Source organism: Meriones unguiculatus, chromosome 1 (genome assembly GCF_030254825.1).
Source record: "Meriones unguiculatus strain TT.TT164.6M chromosome 1, Bangor_MerUng_6.1, whole genome shotgun sequence".
Classification (NCBI taxonomy): domain Eukaryota; kingdom Metazoa; phylum Chordata; class Mammalia; order Rodentia; family Muridae; genus Meriones; species Meriones unguiculatus.
In genome coordinates, this window is record NC_083349.1 from 114534669 (window position 1) to 114559809 (window position 25141).

The window sequence follows — 25141 nt, forward strand, 5'->3', positions numbered from 1 at the left end:
TTCCCCCTCCCCTCCCCTTTGGTTTTTTAAGTCAGGGTTTCTCTGTGTAGCCCTGGCTGGCCTGGCACTCACTCTGTAGACCAGGCTTGCCTCAAAATCAGAGATCCACCTGCTTCTGCTGGGATTAAAGATGTACACCACCACCCACAGCTAGGCTATCCCCATCTCTTAAGTGGCCAGCCTGGTCCACACGTGTGGTTAACCACCTCCTAAAAAACATTAAAAAAAAAAAGTCATCTATGTTTAACATTCACAAATGACCATCATTCTCATTGTCAAAGCCAAAGAAGCAACAGCCCAGAATAAATTTCAGACACTTTTTAAAGATCTTTAGATGAAGTCAAATAAAGACCTTTGGCCTCACCTAATGGGACTAAATTCACAATAATTAGTACACTCTTCGTGTCTGAGTGACAGGCTTATTCTCCTCAGGGAATCTGACAGGAGCAACCTGGCCTCTTGGGTCACCCAACCCCCTAAAAGGTGGCAGGCTCACTGACTATATTTACTATATAGGGCCACAGCCAGGAAAGGCCTCTGTGAGAATTCCTTCCTTACCCCAAATTCATATATTTCCAATGACACTATTGAGCCACAGGAGCCATTTATAAATGTCATCATCATAGTCTTTTAATATTTTACATAAAAAACTGTATACACAGCTTATAGAACTTTTATGTAAACATCATAAGCTCACCACTTTGTCATTTGTCAGTTTATTTAAAAAAATAAAACAAAAACAAAACAAGACAATTTAGTAGAAGTACCACTGGGCTGGGAAGGAGGGAGGGGGCAAGGGGCAGGAGGCCTTGCTCTGCTCTGCACACAGAATGTACAGAAAATTTCACATAGATGGAGAGACTGTCTTGTAGGGGGGGAAGGTTTAAATAAACCCCAATGTGTGTTGCCTTCCTTTATCAAAACAGTGTGCGTAAGCTACACAAATAAAAATCACAACAGTGTTGACACTTTTTTTTTCAAGAAAACAAAGCAAAAATTAGTGTTGTTTTTTTTTTTAAATCTCCTTAAAGTCATTAAAGTTTTAAAAATAAACATCAGAAGTAGATGAGGTTACAGCATACAAGTGTGGTCAGAATGCTGTCTTATGCAAATGACAAGTGCACTGAGTGTCAAACAATGAGACAATTGTGCAAAGAATTCTTTCATCATCAACAACAACAAAAAAAAGCTTCAGCCTTTAAATAAATTCAGTAACAATAGTTTCTCGGACTGAACAATGTTCACTTGTAGGACAGGCACAAAGTTCGCTTATGGCAAAAGTGACCCCAAAGCACACCGTGGATCCTCCGACGGCGGCTGAAACGGAGGTTCTGGGGGGGGGGGGGGTTGGCCCAGGAGACTCTGTCTGGGAGCTGCTTCCTCTCAAGCTCAAGTCAGCTGCAAATGTCTTCCCCAGGGTGTGGAAAGATGGCCAAGTCCAGTTCATGCTCCGATGGGCGGGCAGCTGACCCAGCCTGGGAAAGGAGTTGCTCTTGGGCCCTGGTCACACCACTCACCACCATTAAACAATACCATTCTGCCTCCGAAAATAAAATCTGTGTTTCTGTAACATCCCCATCTTCCCCAGCCCTCCCCTCCCGTGATTCCAGGGGTCTATGTTACAGACATGGAGGGACAGTAGTGGCTCACTGGTTGCAAGCGAACATCTGCTGGGGTGCGACCACTCGGCGTGCCCCTGGGGAAACCAGAGGTGGGGGTGGGGCTGGACCGGGGAGGGACGTGGGGAGTCGTACACACACACAACCACACTTTGAGGCCTGGCTCTTTCGAAAAGGATGCTCAGGAACCCCTTGGCACTCAGCGGGGTGTCCAGGCCTGTGCCACAAAGCTGGACACACACAGACACTGGGAAGGGGGAGCTTGGTGCCCACGCTAATTCTCAGCGTGACCAGCCAGAGCCACCAGCAGATGTCAGGCAGTCTGGTGGTGTCCTTGGAGGCGTGGGTCTCCCTTTCTCCCGGCTCCGTGGGCGACCGGGCCAAGGAGGGGGAGCCACGCTGGCAGGGGGCGGGAGGCAGGGCGCGGCCCTCATAGCACCTTGCAGCAGTTGATGCAGCCATTCTGGGAGCCGTAGCGCTTCTGAAGCGCGGCGCGCGTGGCCGTCTCGAAGACCTCGCGCACGCCCTCCTTGGTCTTGGCCGAGCACTCGAGGTAGTCATAGGCTTGGATGCGCACCGCCATGGCCCGGCCGTCGTCCGTGCGCACTGGCTCCTGCTTCATGCGGGCCAGCTCCGTGCGGACATGCTCATCGCTGCGCAGGTCTTTTTTGTTGGCCACTAGGATGATGGGCACATTGGGGCAGAAGTGCTTTACCTCGGGTACCCACTTCTCGGGGATGTTCTCCAGAGAGTCCGGGCTGTCCACCGAGAAGCACATAAGGATGACGTCGGTGTCCGGGTAGGAGAGCGGCCGTAAACGATCGTAGTCCTCCTGGCCCGCCGTGTCCCACAGCGCCAGCTCCACCTGCTTGCCGTCCACCTCGATGTCCGCCACATAGTTCTCGAACACGGTGGGCACGTACACCTCGGGGAACTCGTCCTTACTGAACACGATCAGCAGGCACGTCTTGCCGCACGCGCCGTCGCCCACCACCACCAGCTTCTTGCGGATGGCCGCCATGAGCTCGCCGGGCGCCGGCAGCAAGAGGGGCCCGCGAGCGCCTCGCCGCCGTCCCGCTCCCTGCTCGCCGCTCCTCGCCCTCCCGCGGCCGCGCGCTGCGCGCTGGGCTCGCTAACGGCACCGGGACCCCGCGGAGGTGCGTTCTCTCGGGGCGCTCCGGCTGGCGCGGCAGGGGCGCGGGGGCATAAGGCGCACGGAGCGTGTCGCCGCGCTGCCACCGGACGCTGCTGCGGTCCTCCCGCTGCTGTTGCCGAGCTGCGTAGCTTTGTGCGAGGCGATGGCTGGGGCTACGGACTCGGCCTGGCTTCTCTCCCCGGGCAGGCTCTCTCCAGACCTGGGGCACACGGGCGCAGACGACTGCGGTGGCAGATGCGGGCTGCGGCCCTAGCGCCCGCTATTTAAAGAGTCCGGCCACTTTCTTAATATAGCCATCCAATGGGAAGCCACCGGGCTGAGCTCATCGCTGCGGAGCCTGCCTCCGATTGGCTGCCCGCCGCAGGCCGGAGGAGGGTCCCGGGGAGCTTGATTGACGGCCCCGTCCGCCGGGCTGGGAGAGGTGGCGACTGTGGAGTCTGCGCGGTGGCCCGCCCCGTAGGGTTGTGTGGCCGCCAGGTCCCCGCCTGCCTTCGTCGCAGCCTCTCTGAGCGCGACGCGGTGGGGCTGGCAGCCCAGAGCCCTCCGGGTCTGGGCGGGCGGTTCGGAGAGCAGCCGCACTTTTGGAGCGTGGGTGTGGGTAGGGGGAAGTTGGCTACTGCCACGGCTTCAGATTTACCTAGCTTCCGAGCGAACTCCGCGCGCGGGTGCTCAGACCCATGGGGGAGGGGCGGCGCTTTCCCTGTGGTTTTGTTTTTACTTAAACAGACGCCCATGCACACTTTTGTGTCCGAGCCAAGGGTTTCTTTCTTTCTTACTTTCTTTAGGTGAGGAGCCCCTCTTCTGCTCGGGGCCGCACCGTGATACTCGCCCAGAGACAGCCTTTTCACAGGGAGAGGCTGACAGTAAATGAGGTGGGCCTGGGTGAGTCCCCTCCAGGCTCTGTTCTTCGGGGCCTGAACTTAGGTCTCCCGGGGGAAGAAGATAAGAAAAACAATCTAGGAGAAGCACAGCCTTAGGACAAAGGAAAGAGGGGTGCGGGCCACTCCCCGGAGAAGTCATCCATCTTGGGGAGGCAGCCTCCACCCAGCTCTACAACATCATATCTTGATTCTAGTCCTGAAGCCAGAGGGCTACCTGAAGTGCACTGTGCAAGAAAACCCATGCACCCCAACAACTCTCACTGAGCCGATAAAAAGCCTGAGCTGGGAAAGTAGGGAAGCTGACAGGGGACCTGCAGGGGGAACACGGTTAAGGCGCAATGGACAGAGCTTCTAGTTGTAACACCAGGCCTTAAATCACGTGTTACTCGGTTCTGCAGGAGACAATACCAACTCCGGTCTTAAGGGATCTAAGTCAGTCCGTTCTAAAAAATAGAAGGGAGCTGGGCATGGTATCTCACGCCTTTAATCCCAGGCCGAGGCAGTCAGATCGACTTCAGTTCAAGGCCAGCCGAGGCTACACAGAGAAACTCTGTCTCGAAAAAAACAAAAGAAAACAAACAAAAAGATAGAAAGGACAGAAAGTAGCATGGGGAGTCCCAAAAGAGAAACTGTTTGAACAAAGCACCTGAAAGATAGTTGAAATTCAAACTGGGGTCCCTCATGGAGGGCTAGGCTAAAGGTACCAACTAAGAAAGCTGTATCTAGGGTAGAGGGACTGCCCCACCATGGCATGATGAGGTTATTGCCCATTTCTCTGTCTCCTGTGAATTTTCTGAAGGCCAGGATGTCCTCTCACCTCAGAATCTGAAGACCTAGCCCTATGCTTGGCCCTTTGCAAGGATCAGAAGGTGGCCGGTGCAGTGGCAGGCCTGCCCACCTGTCCTCCCAACCACACAGGAGGCTCGGGGTGATCTTCTGGGTCTCTAAGGGTTGGAGGTCAGTCTGGGCAACAAAGTGAGACAGAGAGAGCGGGGAGGAGGAGTAAACGACTTTGGAGAGCTAACCCAATTTCTCAAAGTGGAACTTTCAGTTCTTAGTTCAACACCAGACTCTGTTATAACCTGACCAAGCCAGTATAGTCAGCCAGGGTTTTCACATGTCCTTCCGGTGTTACGGTTTCTATGTAGCTGTATAGATATGATCAAACCGAATGTTCCATTAGTGCCACTGGAGCCCATCTCAGAGGGAACCACTTACTCAAAGACCAGAAAAGCTGGGTTTCCTTCACCCTGGATTACATCCCAGCCTTTTGTTTTTCTCTGCATCAGTTTTCCAGACCTAAGGAACTGGCAAATGGTTTGTTTTGTCATTGGTTTAGGAAGTCAGCATACACACACACATACACACAAGTGTGCATGCCTGTTAGGGGGAAAATTCTATCCACACATATTTTTCTCCTTTTAGTCAAAACTTTTTACGGCTGTATTGTTAGCATTGCTTTCCTTGGTCTTAATATAGCTTGGGAATCTTGGCTGTGTCCTTAAACTTCAGATGTTAAGAAAATATGAAGCAGAGCTGTGTGCCATGAGGCTCTTTAAAAGACTTGAATACAAAGAACCAGGAAGCAGGATTAAGTCCACTTGCTTCCTGATTTCCAGACCTATTTATACTGGATGTTCCAAGCTCAAGTCTCTGTATTGAAATAATTGCCAAAAATACAAAGTGGGCAAATTATGCCAAAGTCAAGAAGGACAAAAATCTCATTTTGCAGCGACCTCTTCATGGGGTTGCCGTTTCTCACCCACAACACTTTGCTCCCTGCAAGGAAGACCTCACTGCTTACAGGATCAACTTTTCCAAACTGGAGGATGGGTTTTATAATCTCCCCCTGTCCCACTCCCACCCTTCAAAATTCACTTTCACTGCAAGGTAATGTCTAGACTTAGTTCTCCTACACAAGAGATCATTTTCAAAATGTTATTAATATATAGATTCACCGTATGGTGAATAATATACTGTATCAGTATATTATTATTTTGTATCAGAGATTCAAATATTAAGAAAATATAAAGAGGTTATCTTTCAAACAGGAGGGGACGAATCCATTTCTAGTCTGCAGCCTAATTTATTTGCCCTTTGTTTGTTTTGTGGGTTTGGCTGTTTCTGTTTTTCCCCCAGGGGCTTTGTAAATCACACCCCACTAGACCACACCAGATATGGATTTTTTACTAGATTTTAGTGCCACCTTGTGGCACGGTTCATAACTTTTTTTCTTAAAAAAAAAAAAGGAGCAAACCCTTAAAATTGGCATTTTGTGAACACTTCTACTTTAAAAAAAAATTATTTTTACAAGATATAAAACTAGCCTGGAGTGATGGTGCACACCTTTAATCTCCCAGCACTTGGGAGGCAGAGGCAGGCAGATCTCTGTGAGTTTGAGGCCTCCCTGGTTTACAAAAAGAGTTCCAGGACAGCCAGGGCTACACACAGAGAAATCCTGACTTGAAAAACTTGATTATATGTGTGTATTATATATTTAATACATATATGTGTGTTGTATAATTAATACATATATAATACACACATACATAATGCATATGTTATATATGTATATATATACACATATATATACTCAAAAAAATCTCATGAAAATATTTAGGGAATTTTTTTCAAAAATTTTTTTACATTGTGTGTGTGGGGGGCCCTCCAGGTAGGAGCAATAGCAGCTACCATACACTTCTCTGTCCCTAACTTGAGACCTGTTTTGACTTGAAGTTTTAAAATAGAGCATTGAACTCTTCGGAGAACCAGGTTACATAGTTTGACAGTAACCTGGGAACTTGGACAGTGACCTTTGGTCTGACCTTAGTTAGACCTTTATCTATTTCCCAGAATCAGGGAAATAGACAAAGGGTAAGGGGGTCGGGTGGGGCTGCTCCAAAACTGCTGTAGACACCAACCACAGGTGGCTACAAGTGCCTGAAATGTCCCTCATGCCATGAAGGAACTAAGTTTCTACTGTTCAATTTTAACTCAAAAAATTCAAGACTGATATTTGAGGGGCTGAGGTATCCAGTTGTAGAGTCTAATCTGCCAGGAGCCCTGAGTTGGAGTTTCAGAACTCCCAAATGAACTGAGCATGGTGGTGTGTGCCTGTAATCCCAGGACTGCTGAGGGGAGCAGAAGCAGGACCGCCAGGGTTTCCAAGGTGACCCATGGCCACAGAGCAACTCCAAGGCCAGCCTGAAACAAATGGCTCTTTCTGTAAAAGGTCAGGGAGAGGAGCGAGGCGGCGAGGCAGCCGAGACTGAGAACTGGAGTGTGGTTCCTGGTGGAAGGAGAGAGCCAGCTCCCTCAAGTTGTCTCCTGACTTCCGCTGGTGCTCACTCACAAATGTGGAAACAAGTATGTTACTCTAGTGCAGAAGAGATGGCTCTGCAGTTAAGAGCACTGGCTGAGCTTCCAAAAGACCAAGGTTCGATTCCCGGTACCCACACAGCAGCTCACAACTGTCAGTAATTCCAGTTTTAAGGGGATCCAACATTTTCACACAGACATAGATGAAACACCAATGCATAGGTAGATGAAACACCAATGCATAGGTAGATGAAACACCAATGCACATAAAAAAATGAAAAAAGAAAAAAAATTTCTTAAAGTGGTTTTGTTCTGTTTGTTTAAAAAAAACTGTTAGTTGAAAAAAAAGAAAAATGAAGAAAAAATCCTGATATTTGGCTCACTCTTTCTGAACTCTGGCTGGCCTGTTCAATTCCACTGTTCTGGCTCACACTCCTCTCCAAGCTGACTGATTCAAACTGGCTTCTCTTAGCTTCTTATTTGCTCTGCTTGGCCTTAAACTAACCCTAGCAACCTGTTCTAATCTTCTGGTTCCTTCTCATTCTTTGGCTTCAACTTTCTCTGCTGACCTGCCCTGAACTCATAAAAGAACCCCCATCTTACTGCTTCTTTCTACAAACTAACTTTACCTTCATTGTTTTGGGATTAAAGGTATGTGCTAAGGGTGTGTGTGTGTGTGTGTGTGTGTGTGTGTGTGTGTATCCCCGTGTAGCCTTGGCTATCCTGGACCAAGCTGGCCTCATACTCACAGAGATCCACCTGCCTTTGCCTCCGCAAGTGCTGGGATTGAGGCATGCACCACTCCCCTGATTTTGCTGTATAGATTTTGTATGGAAAAAGTTTTCAAGCAAAACTGTTTGCTAGGAAGGAGAAACAACAACAGGCAAAATAATATGTTCCTCTCTCCAAAGGTAAGGTTTGCTGATGAGAGCAGAGTCTGAGCTTTGCCTCTGAGGACTATCTGAGAGGGCAGAGAGGAAAGGTCACAGGACTTGCCATTACACAAGTTCCATCATTAGGAAAGCAGATGCTTGTAGGTTCGGCAGAGTTAGCTACAATTGCACACACATTTAGTAATTCAGCCAAAGCTTCAGGAACATGATTCATCAAAGCGTAGCATAAAAGGAGGCTCATGCCAAAAGCCAAGAGCTACTTTTTTAGCCCTTCTCCTTCCTAGGTCTGTAGCAAGAGCAAGTCATTCTTTGTAGGTCTTTGTTAAGTTTTACCACTTATATATTTTTTAAAAAGTCATAAAAATCAAGATACAGAAATCTCACATCTCCACAGAAGTCCTGACAGAGCATAGCTGTGAATGAGACAGGAGGCAGTGGTAGTGACTACTGGGGACTAGAAAGTGTGGTAAACTAGGTTATAGAAACACTGGATATACGGCATGAGAGATGGCTCAGAGATGGCCCTCCAGAGGGCCCAGGCTCCATTCTCAGCACCAACATGGCAGCTCACCACTGTCACCAGCTTCAGGAGTTCTTACACCTTCACACAGGTATACATGCAGGCACAATGCTTATAAACATTAAAACAGAAATTAGATAAGTAAGTAGAAACCCAGAATATTTGTTTTGGGTTTGTTATTTTATTTTGAGTCAGGGTTTCTCTGTGTAGTCCTTGCTGTCCTGAAATTCACTCTGTAGACCAGGCTGGCCTGGAACACAAGACTAACTGTCTCTGCCTCTCAAGTGCTGGGATTAAAGGCATGTGCCACCACAGCCTGGCTAGAAACTCAGAATTTAAAAATAAACCAGATGCTATTCAGAAAAGCATAGATAGGCCAGGCTAATTTCAACAGAGCTAGTTAGGATCCTGAGCTGGATGAAATGCACTTATGAGAACCAAGGAGGAGCTGGCCTGCTGAAAATAATACTGTCAGTTCATTTATTGAAACAAAAACAAGGGCTGGTGAGATAGCTGAGCAGGCAGAGGTACTTACTACACAAACCTGAGGACCTGAGTTTGACCAATCATGGAAATCCAGGAAGACAGAAGGAGAGAGCTGACCCCCTAAAATTGTCTGCTGACCATAATGTGTCCCACTGCCCATAATAACTGAGGAGGAGACTACCCAGCCTGAGCATGCAAACAAGCCTCCGGCAGGCCTTGCTCTTCTCTCCGGTTCCCTCTGTTAAAGTACCTACCTGCCGCAGGTCTTAGCCGCCTACCCTGCCCTCCACCTATGGGCGGGGCTTCTCCCCCAGAGGCCCTTTACTATATAACATCTTGGTTTCCTTTTCAGCCTTTTCTCCTCCTTTACCCTCTTCCTGCTCTCTGCCGCCCCCCTCCACAGCAGCACGCGCTCTCCAACCCCCGCCCCGCCCCTTCCCTCCCTGCTCCCAATAAACCTGCATTTATATAATGTAGCGTCATCTCTCCATTAGCTCATTCTATGTTATTTAATCAATCACCCTCTACCTTGCTACAAAACAAACAAACCAAAAAAAAAAAAAAACCATTAGATTACAATCCTAAAGCTATCTCGCAAAGTCTAGTTCCTGATTTGGCCACTTCCTCCCCCTGAGGCTTACTTGGTAGGTCCAGCTCTCAAAGTATTGAAGTCCATCAATCAAAAGCACCCTTTGGCTCACCTAACTAACATGCCCAATTAAAATTAACACCTTATCCTAAAGCAGGGTTTCCCCCTTTACCTTTATAAACCAGTTCCCTTTGGGCCACTGTATCCTCTGTATCCTGAGGCAGTTCTTTGTCCTCCCTCTTCCCCCTCCCCCTTGTTCCCTTCTGCTTCTCCCTCAACCTCTATCTCCTGTCTTTGTCTCTTGTTCCCTGCCCTTTGTCCCTCTGGGGCAAATAAATCTCCTTTGTGCTGAAAACTTAGTCTTGGGTCGTCCAGAGCTGATACCAATCCTTTCAATAATAAGTAAAAGCTTAAAAGTAACAACAAAGACTCATTTATAAAACAAACAAACAAAAAGATCCTTTTATTTGGTTTTATTATCACAGCCCTTTATCCCTGCCTTCCTTCCTTTATTTATTTGGTTTTTCAAGACAGTGTTTCTCTGTGTAACCCTGGCTGTTCTGGAACTAGCTCTGTAGACCAGGCTGGCCTTAAACTCAGAAATCCACCTGCCTCTTCCGCCTGAGTGCTGGAATTAAAGGCATGCACCACCACTGCCCAGCTTTTATGTGTTATATTTTTGATGTTATAATATAATGGCATCATTTCTGCCTTCCCTTTCCTTTCCCTCCAAAGCCTCCCATATGTCCCGCCTTGCTCTCTTTACAACTTATGGCCCTTTCTTTTCATTAGTTGTTATTACACGTGTGTATATATGTACATATTCCTAAATATAGCATGCTCAGGTTACTTGTTACTTTTATTTATGTTCAGGCTTGACCACTTGGTACTGGATAATCACTAGGTCAAACCTTCTTTTAACCCTGCAGTCAAAGCACAGAAGTGGAAGGGGCAAAAAGTTGTTCCCATAGCTGACAAGGTACCTACAGAGGAGTGGAGGGCCTTGCCTCCAAAGAGGAACACAGAACACCAAGTTCTTTCTCTCTCTTTCTCTTTCTCTCTCTTTCTTAAAAAGTAAATGATGTAATTGGAGCCCCTCCACAGGAATGATTCACTTCTTCTGTTCTCTGATGAAGTCAGGATTTTGCAATAGGGAAGAGCTGAGTTCACAATGGATTGCCACACTCCAGTGTGTTACCATCGACAATGTGTCTGTGACTATTTATAGAACCAGACAGAGCCTATATTAGGAGCCACTGCTCAGAACCCCAGAATCTGGGAAGCAGAGAACACATTTGTGGGGTGAACCTTGTGCTTTTCTTCCCCAGACACACAAGGAAAACTGTTCCTAGAAACTAGTCAAAAAGAGAGGCAGGAGAAACCTCCTAAAGACAACTTTGATGGACTTGCTTCATCTAGAGAATGAGTGTTTTCTGCTCAACTTGATCACAGTGTGTGTATCCTGAAAAGCAGGATACAGTAGAACACATTATAACCCTAGCACGCCAGGAAGCAGAGGCAGTTGGACAATTGTGAGTTCGCAGACAGCTTGACCTACATAGTACCTTCCAAGCCAGCCAAGGCTACAGGGTGAGACCCTGTCACAAACAAAAAGAAAAAAAAAATACAATGCATTTATACTTGAAAATCTCAATGATTACCTAGAAAGTTGACTCAACGAATGTGTTTATTCATTCCATCAGTGATTATTAGATTATTCCTAATAATCTAATTATTCCTATCTAATAATAATAATAATAATAATCTGATTATTCCTATCTTCCAGAAATCTATTTACAGGACATGGCTGCCATGGTCTAAGGAGTGTGGGAAGCGTGTTAGTGGCTACTCAACTTCCAATGTCAAACTGAAGTAGCAATAGGGCTTGAGTCTGGCAAATAGGAACTATGTGGTGACCATGGCTCCCCCAATTCCATCATGAACCCTTCTAGCACAGTGTGGTTAGGACTGGGATAATGGAGAATGGAGAGATGGTGTTTACTCTCAAAGGAGTTCCAGCCTGGGACAATTCTTGCAGCCAAACTTACTACTTAAAGCTGATGGGGTAAGTGCTGTAATGGGTAAGTACGGAGGAGGCCCATAAGGAGGCACAAGAAGTCTCGAACAAATGACTATTGTACTTTGGTGATCTCCAGCGAACTCCACACTCCAGTGTTAGTCTCTTTGTGTAATCCTCTCCCGTGATGATTCTGAGCTTGGCCGTGGCACTAGCTTACCTCAACCTGATTGATGCAAGCTGCAGGTTGGTGTGTTCTTGCTCCTTAAGAATAATTTTTTCCTGGAACCCACCCATCATTCTCTGAAGATCATCAACCAATCTCACATAGAAGCCCCATATGGGAAAGAACTGTGACCTTGGCTATTAGCCGAAGCTGAGCTAACAGCTGGTGCTGGCTCCTGTGTGGGTGGAGCCACTAGAAGTTTCCACCTTAAACTCCTGGCCAACCTCTGGGAAGCAGGACTTCGTGACTCAACAACAACCCACAGAGATAGGAGAAGTGATGAGCTGTTGTTGTCTTAAGCCACAGGTTTGGGGGTGGCTTGTTCCAGCTCTGAGGCTTGGCGTCATGGAAGTTAGCCTGGCCAAGTAAAGAGGAGTACATGAAAGGCATGAGATGGTACAGCAGATTCAGATACTGTAGAGAAGGCTGAACAGGACCCTATGTGGGGCATAGGGTCAGGGAGAGGCCGTTACTGAAACTGAAGTTGGCCACGTCCAGATCAGAGCAGCTAAAGATAAGCAGATGCCTCCAAGATTGCCCCTGATCAAAATCCAGTGATAAGACTGATAAGACTCTGTAGGTATGATTTATGGCAGGACACAAGATGAAGCAAAATCAACAGGGGGAAAGGCATATGAGGCAAAGTCTGGGGCAATCATCAGGTACAAGGAAATTGCTCTCCTTGAGACACTTCATTCATGAGAATCCTCTCCCAGCGTCTCACAGATGCAGCTCCCACAGGAGCTTACAGCATCTCCTGTGAAACACTGCTAATTAAGGATCATGGCACTCGGCATCCCAGGGCTTCTACTAGTGACTGACGGATATTTTTATATGTGCACTTGGCTAGACTACAATGCTTAGAGGTTCCATCAAACACTTGTTTAAATGTGAGAGTGTTTCCTTAAAAGATGGCATTAACACTGAAGGCTTGGAGTCGAGTAGATGGATCACACGCAGTCCTGTAGGTGGGCCTGGTCCACCTGGTTGAAGGCCTTTATCAGAGAGGTTCCCCTACAAAGAGGAAGAGACTAACCCAAGACTGTAATATAGAATGGCCTCAGTGTTTAGCTGTTGCTCTGCAGATTTAGAGTCAAAAACTGCAAGATAAACTGAACTGCCAGCCTTCTAATTTGTAGGTTTTGACATTTCTGGCCACCTAAATATTCCTAATATTCCTCTGTGCATGCTTACCTACCTGCCTGCCTGCCTGTGTAGTTTCCATCCCTCTTCCTGGGTTACATGTGAGAGGGCCAGAAGCAGAGGAGGGCTAGATCCATATCTATGCAGGAGATGGACTCATTATCAGGCACCCTGATGTTCCTACTGGCCCTTCTCCTGCTTCCTTCCCTCACAACACCATCTATACCAGCCTTGACTTTAGGATGTCAGTGAGACTCATGAACACACCTAGGACTATTTAGACAGAAGGGACTCAGTGGGCCGCTAGGCAAAGTGTGGTCCAAGGGCAAGTTACCTCTGCATATCCTAGAAGCTTTGGGAATGCAGAATCTCAGGCCCTAACCTATCCCTGGATCTACAAATTTGAAATACAGATGTTAACAAGACCTGACAATCTGAATGTGAAAGTTCGAGAAGCATTGTCGTGGTCCCCAGTTTAAAACTTTATTGTCTGCTGATTGTGGTAACCCACACTTGTAATCCCAGTATTTGAAAGGCAAAGTGAAGAAAGTTACCAAAAATTCAAGTCCAGCCTGACCTACATAGCAAGTTCCAGATCAGCCAGGGCTACATAAAGACACTCTAGGCCATTACAAGGGAAAATTTTGAACTAAAAAAAAAAAAAAAGATATTTGGTAAGAATGGAAAAGGGAACTTAATACATATTTTAACTTATGATGCTAAAACATAAAATACAAAAAGTAGTATCTGCCATCTAGTTTTGAAGTTGTTGAATTTTCTTTACTTTTCTCAAATCACTGAGGCACATTCAAAGCTCCTGTGTGCCCTCCCCAATCCTGTTCCCCAGACTCCCTTTTTATTTTGTACTGCTATGCATACACAGCTACTAATACTAGTGCCTCCTAAATACCTATAGTATTTTGAATTCTCTTTCTGTCTCTCTCTCTCTCTCTGGTGTTGAGACAGGGTTTCTCTGTATTAGCCCCCTGGCTGTCCTGGAACTCACTTTGTAGACCAGGCTAGCCTCGAACTCCTCTGTGCCTCGCAGAGATTCCTCTGGCTCTGTTTCCTGAGTACCGGGATTGAAGGTGTGTGTCACCATGCCTGGCTTGAACTTTCATGAGTAGTACACTTTATGTGACTTCAACCTCTTGCTTCTACTCAATGATAATCATTTTGAAGTTTAGCCGCATGAATACATAAGTGTCCCATTTGGTACATACGTATCTGTCCTCCTGTTGTAGCATTTGTGGTTGTTTTTGTTTGTTTGTTTGTTTTTTGTTTTTTTTCTTTTTCTTTTTCAAATCTTTTGGGTGGACCACAAACTGTGCTGCCGTGGCCAATGCTGCAGTTGGATGGGTCAGAATAGGAACATGCTGAGGGACTTCTAACCTCCTTAGATGCATTCCTACATCACTGGAAGGAGCTTCTAACTGAAATCCTGGGTTGCATTTCAGATGTAGAATCCACAGTCCTCACAGCGAGTAGGAGATGCCTCTGGCTTCTGATCTGGGGACTTCATGTTCTAGGGGAGCAAATGTGGCCAGCTTCAGGAAGAAAGCAGTCCCTGAAGGTGTCCTTACATCCATACTTAATCAGAGTCACAGAGACCTCACTGAAAATCCTTTGTTCTGTCCATCTTCTTCTTTAGGTCTATGACCGGGAACAGTGATTAATTGGAAATGTGATGATTGACCCTCAGTGAGTCAGTGATGTGGTAGAGCCACTGTTTAATAAGGGAAATGGATTGGTCACATGGAAATCGGGACTAACTGTGTCAAGTCTTCTGGGTAACCACCCATCCAGCAGAGCTTTATTCTCCTAAATTCTGCCAGCTTCCCTGATGGTATCTTTTGGCTCTCTTAAATGACTGGTTTTAGCTGGAATGCTGACAGAGCCAGAAGGCCTAGTGGAGTCTGGTTCTCATGTCTGTAAGTTGGAGGCAATTATTTTGAGTCATCTTGATCACCCTTAGTGTGGCCTTCCACCCTCCAGAATGCTAACCCATCTTCTTTACTCCGTTGACTCAAGGCAAGATTCCAAGGGAATGAAGAGATGCCACAGAACGCTGGAGGGTGAGACACAGGTTTTCTATAACATCGCTTCCACGAACTCTGCTGGCTTAGGGAGGGATAACTAAGGATCATTGCTCAGTTCCTGGTCGGTGACCTGTTTAGGAAGGACTAGCAGATGTGGCCTTATCGGAGGAGATGTATCACCGGGAGTGGGCTTTGTGGTTTCAATAGGCCACGCAAGGCCCGGTCTCTCTCTCTCTCTCTCTCTCTCTCTCTCTCTCTCTCTCTCTCTCTCACTGCAACTTTCAGATTAGATGTTAGCTCTCAGCGACTGCTCAGTGCCATCCCTGCCTGCCTGCTGCCATGCTTCCCACTATGATGATCACGGACTAACACTTAGACACTGTAAGTAGGCCCCAATTAAATGCTTTCTTTTATAAGTTGCCTTGGTCATGGTGTTTCTTCATAGCGATAGAACGGTAACTAAGTCTTCAAGTTCTACACATACACATATATGTATATATGCATATATTATCTATATTTGTGTATATATACACATATATGTATGTATATGTGCATGTCTGTGTGTATGTATACACAGAAATATAGATAATTATTAATCCAGTTTCCATATATGGGAGAAAACATTTCTAAATTGTTTTGCTCAACATAAGCAAACAGATTGCCAGTTGCATTAACTTACCTGCAAATGTCATGATTTCATTTTTCTTTATGGCTGCATAAAGTCCATTATATGCACGGGCCATGCTTTCTTTACCCTTGTGTCTGTTGGCAGACAGCTAGGCTAACTCCATTTCCTGGCTGTCAGAAGTATTGCAGCAGTAAGCATAGAGGCCTGGCGGTGGTGGTGTACACCTTGAATCCCAGCACTCAAGAGGCAGAGGCAGGCAGATTTCTGAGTTCAAGGCCAGCCAGGATCTATGGATCAAGTTTCAGGACAGCCTGGTATACAGAGGAACCTGTCTCAAACAAAAGGATCCCTAGAGCCCTGAAGTGTGTATGTTGATTTACATATATATATATGTGTGTGTGTGTGTGTGTGTGTATACCCAGGAGTGGTAGAGTTGGATAGTATGGTAATTCTATTTTCAGTTTTTGACTAACTTTCATACTGATTTTCACAGTGCATTCAGCCATTTGAAAAATAAGCTTTTACTTTTAAACGGTGAGGGCAGAGATGGAACTTTTACCCATCGCCATATAGATTCTAGCTAGAATTTTCTGTGCCATTTCTGTCTCAGTGAGCGTTTCATTACTGTGAAGAGACACCATGACCATGGCAACTCTTACAAAGGAAAACATTTCATTTGAGACTGGCTTACAGTTTAAGAGGTTTCGTCCATTATCATCATGCTGGGAAGCTTGGTGGCATGCAGGTAGACATGGTTCTGGAGAAGCCAAGATTTCTACCTCTTAATCTGCAGGCAGCAGAAAGGGATTGTGTGACATACTGGGCATAGTTTGAGCACATATGAGACTGCACTTCCTGCAAAAGGCCACAGCTCCTCCAACAAAGCCACTCCTCCTAAGAGTGCCACTCCCTATGGGCCAAGCATTCAAACCCATGAGGCTATGGGGGCCAGACCCTTCAAACCACTACAACTACCAAAATTTATCATGATGATAAAATTACTATCATACTCACCTCTCACTCACTTTTAAATTATTGACTATGACTACTTTTTTCCTTAATCCAAAAATGTTATTTTAAAAAAGTACCCTCAACCTATATAAATTCTTAGAATTATTTTTTTGTTGCTGTTGTTTCTCTGTGTATAGCCCTGGCTGTCCTGGACTTCATAGATCAGGCTAGCCTCGAACTCCCAGAGATCCACCTGCCTCTGCCTCTGCCTCTGCCTCTGCCTCTGCCTCTGCCTCTGCCTCTGCCTCTGCCTCTGCCTCACAGGTGCTGAGGCCACCATGTCCAGCTTCAATGGTTATTTTTAAGCACTATGCGTATTTGATGTTTTGTAACCGGTATTATGGACACAGCAGTGAAGAAACAGAAATGTGATGTCTACTCTTGTTGGTACTTTTTGTTTATGTGTTTGTTTTTCAAGACAGGGCTTCTCTGTGTTGGCTGTCCTGCACTGGCTTTGTAGAACAGGGTGGCCTTATTCCATGGTAAGAAAAGACACATTAAACAGCATTACAAGGTGTTAGTACTGTGGGCGAAGGAAGGCATGAGTAAAAAAAAAAAAAAAAAAAAAAAAAAAAAAAAAAAAAAAAAAAAAAAACCCAAGACAGGGCTCTGACTTGGAGTTGAGGCAAGGAAAGCTTGCTAAGGAAGAGATGTGGGCTAAATTTGAGGAACAAGTACACATTATGCAGGCTGAGGGAACAGGGAGGAGGGTGGGAAGGGAAGGAGGGGTATTTAAGGCAGAAGAAACATTGTGTACTCAGAAAATTAAGAAGCCTGCATGTTTTGGGGCTGAGACATAAGGGACAGGAAGGGAAAAATGACTACAAGATGAGATTAGAGAATCAGCAAATTAAAAAACCAGCCCCATGTAGCCCTGTAAAGGAGTCTGTCTCTCTCTGAGAGCAACACAAATGTGTAGGCATGCACTGTAGCTATGTCCCCTCAAAATCCTTACATTGAAACCCTAATCCCCAAAGGGACTATATGACAGGGGCCCTGTCCTAGTTGAGGTCACTATTGCCGTGATGAAGCACCATGACTAAAGTCAACTTGGGAACTTTAACTCACAGTTCCATGTAGCAGTGAGGGCAGGGACTTAAGCAGGGCAGGAACCTGCAGGCAGGAGCCGATGCAGAGGCCATGGAGGGGTGGTCCTTACTGGTTTGCTTCCCATGGCTTTGCTCAGCCTGTTTCATGTTAGAACCCAAGATTAGCCCAGGGATGGCACCACCCGCAATGGGCTGGGCCCTCCCCCGCTAATTAAGGAAATGTCCCACAGCCGGATCTTATGGTGGCATCTTCTCAACTAAGGTTCCCTCCTCTCAGACACAAAAACTCTAGTTTGTGTCAAGTTAACATAAAACTCATCAGGATGGGGCAAGGGAACTCAAATGATGTCATAGGGTGGGGCCCTGGACCCAAAGGACTGGTGTTATTAAGAAAGATAACAGGGGGCTGGAGAGATGGCTCTATGTTTAAGAGCACTGACTGTTCTTCCAGAGGAACTGGGTTCAAATTCTAGCACCTACAAAACTTTCTGTAACTCCAGTTCCAAGGATCTGGGACCCTCATACAGACATATATGCAAAAATAAAATACCAATGCACATAAAACAAAAGTAAACAACTTAAAAAAAATGAGAAAACAGGAAAGGATAGAGAGAGAAAGGCTACATGAGGTCACAGAGAGGAAGGCCATGTGTGGCTGCAGAGAGAAGGCAGCTGACTGCAAGTCAGAAACCAAGCCCAACAGCACCTTGGTTTTGAACTTTGAGTCTCCAGGGACTTTGGGAAAAATTAATTTCTGTTGCTTAAGCTCTTTGGTTTGTGTGTTTAGGCTCCATTGCTTTGGGAGAGTAATACAGCTTGTGAAACACTGAGATTTATGCTCCCAATAAACTATTCTTTGTCTCATGAGGAGCAGGTCCAAAAACCACTGGGACACAAGCGAGAAGGCTGTGAAAGAGATTTTTGCAGCCAGCAAGTATGGTTTGGAACTAGCGCTAGCCATGAGAGATGCTGAGAGATGAGGTAAGCACCATCTCTGGGAGACGGAGCCATGAAGAAAAAGGCAGGCACAGAGGCAAAGGAAGGAATGGATGAAAGCAAGACAAACATGAGAACCAAATGGGTGAAAAGCAATGTCCCTTTCACTCCCATTTAGAGGCTGAGGTTCAGCTGTCTTCCATCTTGGTTGAACCCATATGGCTAAGTGAACATAACTGGAAAGTAGTTGGGGCTTGGTGTTGTGCTCCAGAGCCTCCAGACAGCCGTGGGCATGACCTGAGGGAGTGGGACAGTTGGCTTTCTGGGCCACCTTGAGCCCTCTGTCCTGATGTGACTAAGTCCTAGATATGCCTCTTCTATCCTATCCAGCTGCTGGACCTGCTTGGTTTCAGCACTGGATGGGCAGTGTCAGCTGCATGGTCACTTTGTCTCTCAGTCACAAATATTGTGTTGATCGTGAGGCTCAGCTATGTGACAAGAATCACTTTTCAAAGGATCTTCATTCTCCACTACAGAGGGCATGGCCTGGGGTTTACAGGAGAATTACTCCCCAGCTGGCTGGCCAGCTCTCCGCACGTATCCTTTCCTGTCACCACAGCATCTCCTGGGTCATATGATTCAAGTGACAGAAATGCCTCGGGCTGCAGCCACATCCTGCTGTGGAGCCTCCACACGTCTCGTACATGGGCCCAGCACAGCCCTGTCAGCCGTTCTCACCCTTCTGCTGACACATGACTCCTGATGTCAGCAGCCACCAGAAGGAGAAGAGAGCATACACTGTTGGTACCCACCCCATGTGCTGAGGCCTCAGAAACTTAATCTCATCCCGTCCTTACGATAAAGCCAGACTTACGCTTTATATACTTTTCCTTTCTCATTGCTGAATGGAATACCTGACAGATGCTACTTAGGGGAAGAAATTCCCTTAGGTCACAGTTTCATGGTGGGGTGAGCAAGGTGGAGCCAGGTAGAGTGTGCACGGCAGGACAGCGAGCATGGTGGGACGAGAGCACAGCAGGGCGAGCATGCGGCAGGAGCAGCTGCTGTTCGAGGAGGGTGAAGCAGCTTGCTAGGTGGCTGATCAGGGAGCAGAAAAGATGAGGCTGGCATGAATCTGGAATAGAAACCCTCTAGTCCCCCCCCCAAAAAAAGCCCTGTGTCAGCCAGATAGGGCCTGTCTCCAAAAGGTTCTGTAATATCCCAAAACAATGCCACCAGCTAGAGGCCAAGCGTTCAACATGTCAGTTCAACAGGGGACAAGCATCTGCCTGCCCCAGACAGACAGCAGATCAAGTAGATGATTACACTCAAGTCTCCTTGATTACCAATCTCTGTCTCTTTCTCTCCGTGAGTCTTTCTTTGTGTCTCTCTGTCTCTGTTTCTCCATCTTTCTGTGTCTCTATCTCTATTTCTTTTTCTGTCTCTGTCTCTGTATGTGTTTGTATTTTTGTCTTTCTCTGTGTGTCACTGTATCTGTGTCTTTGTGCTTGTCACTGTCTCTATGTCTCCGTTTCTCTCGCGCGTGCTCTCTCTCACACACACATGCATGCACTCACACACTCTAGAATTCTACAGATTCTAAACACCCCCATGGATATACACCTTAACCAAATACCTAGGCATTTCATGATCTAATCAAATTGACATAAAATTAGCAACCATAGCTGCTGCTGCTGCTGCTGCTGCTGCTGCTGCTGCTGCTGCTGCTGCTGCTGCTGCATGCCTCTAGGTTTGACAGTCACTGCTTTGGACAGTTCGCCTCCTTCTGTGGTGACTTGTCCACTCTGCCACCACATCCTCATAACCACAGGAGCACGGCGGCCATGTTTCCAGGCTGGCACTCTGAGTCCTTTGTCTTAGTAAGCTGCAATCCTGCACTGACTATCATAGGGTCACACCATGGGCCTCTCCACCTCCGCTGGCCTTCTGCACCGTTAGGATTCACAAGATAAAATCCAGGAGATTCTAACACCAAAAACCTGATTAGTAGCCCGGGAGGCCCCACCGCTGGCTGTTGAAGGCTGCTGAGGAAGGGAGTCACTTTGCTTTGCAGATGTGGCTGGTCACCCATGCTGGTTAGTTACCCATGCTCCAAATGGGAGGACCCACACCCATGCACATTCCTATAGCACTAATTGTACTCCCGGGGTGGGGGATGGGGGTTGTTTGTTTGCCTGCCTTTTTTTTTTTTTTAAGGAAGAAAGTGAGCTAATCATTCATCTCTCTGCATCCTGACTGTGGATGGATGCAATGTGACCAGCACCTCCAGTTCCTGAAACCTTGACGGCCCCACCATGATAGACTATACCCTCAAACCATAAACCAAAATAAGCTGTTTCTCATGTTTAAAAAAAAAAAAGAGCCTGTCATTATCTAAAACGTGACTTTAACTGAGCATCCTCATTTTTATCTACTTATCTACTTTTTGCTAACCTTAGCATTTCCAGCTTCCTTCTCTGTGAACTAGGGTGACACCAAAGTCACAGGATCAGGGTAGCTGGTGCCAACAGGGCAGGCTACTGCTTTCTGAGTGGTTTCGGAAATGCTACCTGAAAGAGGTAGCAAAGAGAGCAGCTGAGATAAGCGCCTTGCTGAGCCCAAGGGAGCGCGTTTCATTCAGTCTCCTGGGTTTTATCTTGTGAATCCCAAAGGGGCAGAAGGCCAGGGGAGTGGAGAGGCCCATGATGTGACCCTATGATAGTCAGTGCAGGATTGCAGCTACTAAGACAAAACCCTGGATGGGGCAGGCACGTGAGACAGCCTAAGGGGTAGGTGGGGGACATAGCTCACTGTGGCTACAGAAGGACAGCCTTCTCAGACCAAAGCTGACACCATCAGTAAACAGGAAATTCCTCCAGCCACAGCTTCCTGTTCTTCTTGCCAGAGTTTGGAGATCTTTGAGGAGGATTCAGAGGAAGACTTGGCGTTTGGCAACCTCAGGATGGCTCACCAGCTTCCTACCGGGTAGTGCCTCAGGTTTTGCAGCCTCAGGCAAGCGTGTACCCTACAACCACTTGGGTCCCCCAGCTCGCTCGGGTCCAGACCTGAGAGAGAACCTCAAACCTGATTGGCAGGAAGAGGAGTTTCCCAGCAGGAGTAGGTGGGGCCTTCAGCCTGTTCTCTCCTTCCTTCACCCTGGTGGTCTCTTAATTGCTTCACCCACTCTTGCAGTTATGTCGCCAAGCTGTCTCCAGGGACCTCTCTGTTCTCGGTGGTCTTACGCACTCTGTGGTAATGAAAAGACACATGAGACTCTCTTCTCAGCCCTCTCCTTGCCTCCCCTCCCTACATGCAGGTTCCCAGTCAAGGCTGTGAAGAATGAGTACATGCACAGGTGAGATCAGAGCCTCAGGGAGGTGGGGGAACTGAGACCCTCCTCCTGTAGACCCTCACAAGGGCACGTGATAGAAGGAAAGCTAGAGCTTTAGCCTAAAGGAGAAACTGCCTGAATGAAATTGAGGACGTGGCTGCTCCTGGGTATGGAAGAGGGAGACAGGTTTTCTTTGGTTTGGTTTGGTTGGTTTTTGGTTTTTCAAGACATGGTTTCCCTGTGTAGTTCTGGCTGCCCTAGAACTCACTCTGTATACCAGGCTGTCCTCAAACTCACAGAGAGCCACCCAAGTGCTGGGATTAAAGGTGTGTGTCCAGCTGCGGATATGAGAACAGTCAGAGGTGTCTGGAAGAGTCCAGACTGAACATGGCCATCAGAATAGACCAACCACAAGAGCAAAGAAAGGAGGAGAACAAGAGAGGAAGAGATGAGAGGGGTCAGCAGGCATGTCAGCCATTTGTTTCTTTGGGATATGACATCACCTATCTCTCGCCAGCTCTGTCACTACTTGCTGCTTAGAAAACCATTTTACTTCTCAATGGTGGAGCTTCATCGTCATTATTTACCCGGCCTGCTACCTAGCTAGTACTCAAAACTGTGGCCTTTGAAGGGATTTGGGGGCTGTAAGTTGATCTTAGTTAGGGCTCTTCTGGGTCAAGAGGTGAGGAATCAGACATTATATAGGAAGGGATAGGTAAAACGGGCCTCACTTGCTCCTGGGAAAGGGAGAGACATGCTTGTTCATCTCTCTTTCTGGCGTTCCCGTATGAGTCAGCGTCTTGCTCAGTCAGTCTGCTTCTTGCGTAATTCTGGAGCCAGCTTCACCTCCCACAATAACTTCTCTTGTCTCCTAGAACTGACCTGAACAGTCCCTAGAGGGTCTGCTTGGGGCCATGTGCCCATGCAGGGACTGGGGGCAGTCTGTTGAGAATCCTGTTCTAGACATACATACCTAGAGAGCTGGGAGGTGGGACTGTCCCAGAATAAACAAGGTGTCTTTCCTTGGAGAATAAATGTGCTGGGAAGGTGCCACTGTGGGGTGGTAGCTTTTGTCAAAGGCATCTACCACATTTTCCCAATTCTAGTTGCCCTTGGGTTAAATGTGTTGGTAGCTAGGGGGCATAGGTTTTGAACCCAGATGGTCTAACTCGAATTCTGCTTCTCTCACTTTCTACTGTGTGACGTTGAATAGGTTGCTTTAACCTCTCAGTACCTAAATCTGTGACAATTAAATGATGATTCAATACACGAAAGGCATGAAGAATCATGCCTGGTATGGGCTAGGTACTTCATAAATCTTATTTTTATTACCAGTGCCTGGGATCCCTAGTAAAAGAAATGCCTGGGAGGGAGCTGGAGAGATGATTCAAAGGTTAAGAACACTGGCTCTTCTCACAAAGGTCCTGAGTTCAATTCCCAGCAACCACACGGTGGCTCATAACCATCTATGGTGAGATCTGGTGCCCTCTTCTGGTGTGCAGGCACATGTGCAGGCAGAATGCTGCATAAACAACAAATAAATAAATCTTAAAAAAAGAAAAAGAAATGTCTGGGAAAGCAAAAGAAAACACTGCTCTCCATTCACACTCACCCCTGTTTCCTCATGATATCTGATGGATTCAGTGAAGCAGTAACAACTCTCAAAGTTCTGTGGAAGCCTTGAGCATTACAGATGTTGACAGGGGAGTCTTGGCCTGCAGTGTACAGAAGCTGTAGCCATCAGTGACCTATAGAGGAACAGAACCAATAGGGTGAACACATATTAAAAGGAGATTCACCAGACTGGCTTGCACAGCACAGGCTAGGAGGTCCAGCAATGGCTGTTGGCATTCTGGAGAATCTGAAAACCCAGTTGCTCCTCAGTCTGAGAAGCTGCATGTCTCAACCATCCCAATCTGGCACTGAAAGCCTGAAGTATCCCGGGAGAGTCCCCGGCCTTCAGTCCACATTTAAAGGCTGAGGAAGCTGCACTCTGGCGTCAAGCAAAGACAGTGGCAGCAATACAGCGGGTGCACTCACCAGCAGGGATCGAAGGTGAGCAGGTGAAGAACAGCACTGTTTTGTTTTTTGTTTTTTCCTCCAAGCTCCAACCTAGAGGGAGGTTTGAAGGGGGCCAAGGGCCGCTGCCCACTCTAGAAGAGGGTTGTCTGCACTCAGTTAATCATTCCAGGAAATACTGTCAGGGGCCTGCCCAGAGGTGTGTCTGTTAGTTGATCCCAGATCCAATCAAGTTCACAGCCAAGAAGAACCATTACAGAAGGAAATGCACACCCCCGTGCGAAGAAATTTACCTAAACTGTAAATTAAGACCTAGTTAGAAGTTAACAAAGCCCACAATCCATATCATAATAATTTCATGTCTTAGATGCATTTTGTCATGTTGAAAATGTGTATGGAGCGGCTGAGGCTCAGTGTACATTTCCCTCACATGCACAAGGGCCTGGATTCAATCTCCAGCACTACAGTACAAACAAATGAACACACACACACACCACAGAAGCACAGGTACAGTCTCACTCTGAAGCCCATTCTAAAACTCACCACAGAGCCAGGCGATGGTGGCTCATGCCTTTAATCCCAGCATTGGGAGACAGAGGGAGGTGGATCTCTGTGAGTTCACGGCTAGCCTGGATATCCAGGACCACCAGGGCTACACACAGAGAAACTCTGTCTCTGGAAAACCAAAACCAAAATAAAATAAAATAAAATTTACCACGTAGTATAAGCTGCCCTCAAACTCTTGGTAACCCTCCTGCCTCAGATTCCATGGGGATTATAGAGGCTTGTGTCTTTTATTTATAAAAATGGCAAGTACTAATCCCAGAGGAAGACCAGAGTTTAGAACAAGTAGAATAGCGATCAAGTCTGTGGTTGGACCACCATTTTCCATTCATCAAGATGGTCCCTCCAGCCTTGCTTATAATAATTATAAAATGAAAATGCTCAGGTAGGTATGACGATCAGGCCAGTGGAATTAAGCAATCAGTGAAAAAAGAGCTAAGCGCCTGCGGTGGTTAATTTTAGGTGTTGACTTGTCCAGATGAAGAAATAGAGAAATTTGGACAGCTTTGTGGGTGTGTCTGTGAGGATGTTTCTGAAGAATTGTGGCTTGTGCATCTGACTGGACTTGCCCTCAGTGTGGGTAGGCACCGTCCAACCGGAGAATAACCACAAGGAGATTGATGTCTCCCTCCAAAAGCCAGGGCATATTCAGCTCTTGCAGTGGTCATTGGAGTCCAAGTTGTTTGGCAGCCAGACAGCTTTCTCCTTGGCTTCTC

The 25141-nt window shown here is 46.9% G+C and overlaps 1 protein-coding gene across 1 annotated transcript; it reads right to left on the reverse strand.

Moving 5' to 3' along the window:
• Positions 1-604: 604 nt before the first annotated feature.
• Rhob (ras homolog family member B) lies at positions 605-3027 on the reverse strand. The gene has a single exon (XM_021652797.2). The coding sequence runs from the start codon at positions 2638-2640 to the stop codon at positions 2050-2052; it is 591 nt and encodes a 196-aa protein (XP_021508472.1). The 5' UTR covers positions 2641-3027; the 3' UTR covers positions 605-2049.
• Positions 3028-25141: the final 22114 nt, after the last annotated feature.